Source organism: Eurypyga helias, unplaced genomic scaffold (assembly GCF_000690775.1).
Source record: "Eurypyga helias isolate BGI_N326 unplaced genomic scaffold, ASM69077v1 scaffold47564, whole genome shotgun sequence".
Taxonomy (NCBI): domain Eukaryota; kingdom Metazoa; phylum Chordata; class Aves; order Eurypygiformes; family Eurypygidae; genus Eurypyga; species Eurypyga helias.
The window spans coordinates 1-5,125 of NW_010246443.1; the positions used below are offsets into that span (position 1 = coordinate 1).

At 51.8% G+C, this 5,125-nt stretch overlaps 1 protein-coding gene across 1 annotated transcript in view; it reads right to left on the minus strand.

The window, feature by feature from the left end:
• Positions 1–795: 795 nt before the first annotated feature.
• The window catches only part of LOC104508683 (alanine--tRNA ligase, mitochondrial-like), a gene marked incomplete at both ends in the record, with an annotated part of 6,849 nt that continues 2,519 nt past the window's right edge, over positions 796–5,125 (minus strand). The window contains 7 exons of the mRNA XM_010150393.1: positions 796–946; positions 1,664–1,791; positions 2,328–2,439; positions 3,176–3,214; positions 3,773–3,881; positions 4,192–4,337; positions 4,784–4,928. Coding sequence (XP_010148695.1) covers positions 796–946; positions 1,664–1,791; positions 2,328–2,439; positions 3,176–3,214; positions 3,773–3,881; positions 4,192–4,337; positions 4,784–4,928 — 830 coding nt within the window. The remainder of the gene's footprint in view (positions 947–1,663; positions 1,792–2,327; positions 2,440–3,175; positions 3,215–3,772; positions 3,882–4,191; positions 4,338–4,783; positions 4,929–5,125) is intronic.

The following is a 5,125-nucleotide window of genomic DNA, read 5'->3' on the forward strand; positions in this document are numbered from 1 at the left end:
GAGTAGAAGGGGAGGATAACTTCCCGCGATCTGCTGGCCATGCTCTTGTTAATGCATCCCAGGATGCCACTGGCCTTCTTGGCCATGAGGGCACACTGTTGGCTCAGGGTTATCCTCTTGTCCACTGGGACTCCATGTCACTGCTGAGCTCTTTTCCTCCATTGTGCCTTTGCCACAGTATATACAGCTTGAATTGCCCCGCTTTGTTTAGTGTGGGTTGCACCCAGCGCACTGGGTAAGAGAGAGCTGGCTGTACACAGCCAATGTATCGCTAGTTGCTTGCAACAGCCGAACCACCTCTTACTCTGAAGTTTAGCTTTACGCTTTCCCTAAAGCATCTGCAACCCCAGATACCTTGTATGGTAAAAAGCCTATACCGGCATCTAGTGGTCTGTCGAAAGAATAGCAAGTGCACGGTTTTAGCCAGCCACCTAAATCTTTTGCATGATTACTGTCCATTCTCCCTAGCACTCACACCCTAATTGCTGGGGACAGAACTCATCTCTAGCAGAAATCAAGCGGGCTTTGCCACGGCACAGTAATACCAGCCCAGAGCTCATAGACCTGTCACCAGCCCTGGGAAAACACCAACAGCAATAAGAAAAGCACCTACTTCGGGATGAGGTACAGGGGCAGAGAAGAGATGCAGCGAGAAGACGCAGCAGCAAGGTGGACAGCTTTGAACCACGAAGTACACGCTCTGCATACATGAGGTTAGGCAGTAAAAGCAGTCTTGTGAGGAACTGCAGCGCCCGCGGGCAGAGCTTGCCCCACGGACGGGACCCGGCCACTTACCGTACTGCCCGTGCTGCCCAAGCGCGTAGGCGTACTTTGGGGAGTCATCGGTAGCTGGCACGTTGCCGCTCTGCAGCTGAGCCAGCGAGTGCACATCCAGGCGCGTGTTCGTGTCCTCCAGCTGTCCTGCCTGTGGGCCACCAGCCTTCCGCTACAGCACAGCAAAGGCACAGTCAGACAGGAGATACCTGCGGGCACTCAACCCCCTAACAGGAGCTGTAAAGCTAGGAACAACTTCCTCCACCTTCCTGGAGAAGGCTGTTTAGATCCAGGCTAGTGGAGGCTACTGCTAAACCAACCCCATTCCTTCACAGCTCAGGAACACTCAATACCACCCTGCGCTAGCCTTAAGGCAGGCCGCAAGCCACAGCTAACACAACCCTCCCAGCACAGCTTGTGGTGTAGCTGTGAAACTTCCAGGCCATTAAAGCTCTGGAGAACAAGGCCTTGAGCTGATTACTGCACAGGGCAAGTCTTCCAGCACCACAGAGACCGAGGAGATCTTGTAAACTCTTCAGAAATCACTTGCTGTTTGGGCTGTCCAAGCTGGCTCTGCGCTATGTGAGGAGTGTAATGACTGACAGAGAACACTCCTAACCTATGTAATTCTATGATAACCTCTGCTCCAGCAACAGTCAGCATCATAAAACACTTCTACTGACTGGAAGAGAATCACCAGTCAGTACTTCTCAGTCCCACACCCACCAGCAAAGGCACTGCGACCCCACCGCTGTTTCACATTTCCCTTTCAGGAAAAGGCCCTGTGGTGCATCCAAACAGCCTCAGTAGTGAAAGGAATTCTGCCTCCATGCTCACAGAAGAGAGGAAAAGCTCCAAATTACTTTTACAAGGTGAATCTCCCTCTTACCTTCGCATCTTCCAGAGCAAGTTCGTTAAAAGCAGCTGAATCCAAACTGATTCCCTTTTCTTCAAGCATCAAGTCAATCAGATCCAGGGGGAATCCCAAATTCCCATAGAGAGACCAGGCTACTTCAGCTGTAGGACAAAAAGAAGGACATGAACTCTCTACGAACGCAGAAAGCAAAAGCATCTCAAGATTTGCCTGGATGGGACCAATCTAGCATGTGCCTTTGTAACTGGACTGAGTTGTGCTGTGTGCAGCTGCGCTGGTAAGGGGGAAGGGGAGAGAAGCCACGCAGTTGTTCTTGTCTGGGACGGAGTATTAACGATGCTCCACAGTTCCATCCCTAAAATTCAGTGCAGCACATCTAGATAGGCAGCTGCTCTGGTTGGGCCCCGAGTGCCTTCTTTCAGCTGTGTCTTGTAAGGACGCAGCTAATCAGTCAATAAAGCAGCGAGGGGACGTTTCTAACTTTTCTGATGCCTAGTTTGTTGTGAGAATCAAAGTACTAGAAAACAACTGCAGTCTGAAGAAAGGAGCAACATCTGCTCCCTTGCCCAGGGCTAGAAGGTCACTGAAAACATGGGGGAGGCAGCCATCACCACAGTTTTGACTGCAATGCTTGTGAGGACCTGGATCAAACCATCTTTGTCAGAGGCGGGAGACTCACGCGGGAAATTTGTGGAGGGCTCCATCTGCTGCACTGTCCGCTCAATGATGCGCCTCCCACGCTCGAGGGAGGACAGAAAAGCTGCCTCGTTCTCATTGATGACATCCATGATCTGCGCCAGGATCAGAAGAAGGGTTAGCCACACCACCTCAGGGAGTTCCCCAGCCCAGCCCCGCTACAGTCAGCTCAAAGCATGTCAGGCAGGTGTCTCACAGGAGGCTGTCTCTGCTTGAACTAGCTTTTTTGTCCTGCAAGTATCCATCACAATACGACTGCAATGCATTACTGAACAGTGCCAATGTCATTGTGCCTCTGTCACCATTCCCGTCAAGGAAATACTGACCATCCGCCTGGGGAAGGCTGTAGGCTGACAAATGCTCCCCGTCAGACCTTCATGGCTGTGACCCAATTAAAACTGCATAGCTGGAACAGCCAGAGAAATTGCCTGTCACAGCTGCTGTCAGCAGCAGCAAGCCAGGGCTAGCCTTAGATCTCCAATCCACTGTGGACAAAAGGTACCCAGGTTAGGACAGGCTGTACTTGCACTCGACAAAAGAGCTACCCTGGCTTTTTTAGAGCAACAGCTGCCTTATTCCAGGACAAGCAGTCCCTGGTAAAGAACTAGTAGAGCTCCCACAAGGAAATCTGTCACAGATACTCCTTGTGCCCAGGACACAAACATGTTCCCAGCACATCTCAGCCCACCCATGAGAATATGGTTATGGAGGAGGTTATGCAAACTCCTCCAGCTAAGTCTCAATGAAGGGCTGATTTCTGCCCCGGAAAGCAGTGCCTCAGAAAGGTAATGGGAGAAAGGATTTCTCCCCATGGGATCCCACATTGCTCACCTGGTCGGCATTCTTCGTCAGCTCTGGATAGGCATCTCCCTGTGGAATGAGCCTCAGTTAGTGACAACATCCTCAGCATCTTCCTCAGGGAATCTCACAGCATGGCACAAGCATTACAGAGGTTTCTCAGACAGGTGTGTGAAGGGAGACCCAGTGTGTGGCCCCAGGAACAGCAGCACAGGAGAAGAATTACACAGTTGCCATCTCCCAGTGACCAGCCTCTGCTAGCCCCTGCACATCATCTCTTAGAAACACAACCATTCACAACAGGAAGAAAGCATTGTGTTTTAGATGCTGTTAGTACTCACAAGGACCAATTTCAGACGGCTTTAATCAGGTATGACAGCTTGGAAGCCACTGCCCATGGGCACTTGCATACATGCACACTGTACCGCTGGGTCACGCTAGGCTCCCTCCCTTGCATCACAAATGCCCAGGAGACAAGGGATTTTTTCACTGCTGTGATGCACAGCACCAGGTACACCCTCCTGGAGCTCCTTCACATCCAAGATTCTCCTGACAGTGTACCGGAGAGGGATGTGGGGCTGAAAAGGACACGTGATACTTATTTCCCTGCAGGCAGCAGTTGTTACTCACCAGCACTTCCACTACAGTAGGCACCAGAGAGGCCAGGAGCCCAGGTGGAGCATGAAGGACCTCAGAGCAAAAGCGGACAGCCCTGCGCAGGATCCGACGCAGCACCAGTCTGAAAGCAAGGCAGGATTCCCCAGGCAGCCTTGTCAGCATCCATGTCAGCATCCCTGCGCAGCTCCCCCATCCAGCACACCCCTCCACAGCTACTCCGAACTGATCTATCGACACAGGCCAGCTGCTCTCTCTCTACACCTATCCAGGGGTAAGCCTAAGATCAGAACCTCTGCCAGGCTCTCACGCTGCGCCTGCCCAACGCTCGTGCAACCCCTATCTTGGGCTCACATCAGAACCTCACCCCCGCTGTCCATACTCCTTTCTAGACCAAACTCCCCCTGCCCCAGGCCATGTCCTTATGTCCTTACTCTGCTCCAGAGAAGCCCGGGTAGATGCCATCGGTGATGCACACGCACAAGGTGCGCACGTGATCTGCCACCACACGGTAGGCCATATTCACACGCCCAACATCAGCATCCCCCACCAGACCTTGGTACCCAGGCCCCCCGCAGCCCTAAAAGAGAAAGTAAGGAGCTGGATCAGCAGAAATTAATGGCTACAGAAGGAAAAGTTTCAGTGCAAAGAGACAGCCAGCTACATTTGACATCATTCTTCTCAACCACCTCTGAACATCATGCATTTAAGATGTACTCATTAAATCCTTCCAGAGCATTATAGACCAAGACTTCACAACCTAAGACAGGTCACGCAATGCCCTGGCACTGAGGAATTTAAGAAACTTTGGAAGAAAAATGGATCAGCAGTGCTGATATCCCAGCAGATTTCCAACCTGGAATTCTCCCCAGTTTCCCTAGACTGTGGCTCTGGATCTGGCTGGACATACATCCTGTCTCAGAATAGTGCAGTAACAGCAGAGAAGGCTGTACTGCGGTACCAGACCAGCAGTCTGCATGCAAGGAGCTTTCGCTTAGCTGTGACACTGAGGAGAAGCACCGTCACCTTGTGAATGGCATCCAAGATGGGAGTGAAGAGATCTGTGTCGTAGTTGGAGCGTTTGTTCTGCAGAATTGTCACCAGCCTTTCCAGGCCCATTCCTGTATCCACATGGTGCTGTGGCAAGGGAAGCAGGTTCCCCTCCATCTCTCTGTCAGCCAGCCAGGAAAAATAAAAGGCAAAAGAGAAGGAAGGGTCAGTTCAGGGGCAAAGAAAAGGAACAGGTGAGTTAAGGAGAACTGCAGTGACAGGGGATGGAAACAGCAGGCGGCCAAAAAAAGGAAGCTCAGGGACTAACAGCAGCCTGCCTCGGCACTGTCAGGCAGCCAGGATCTGACCATCAGATGG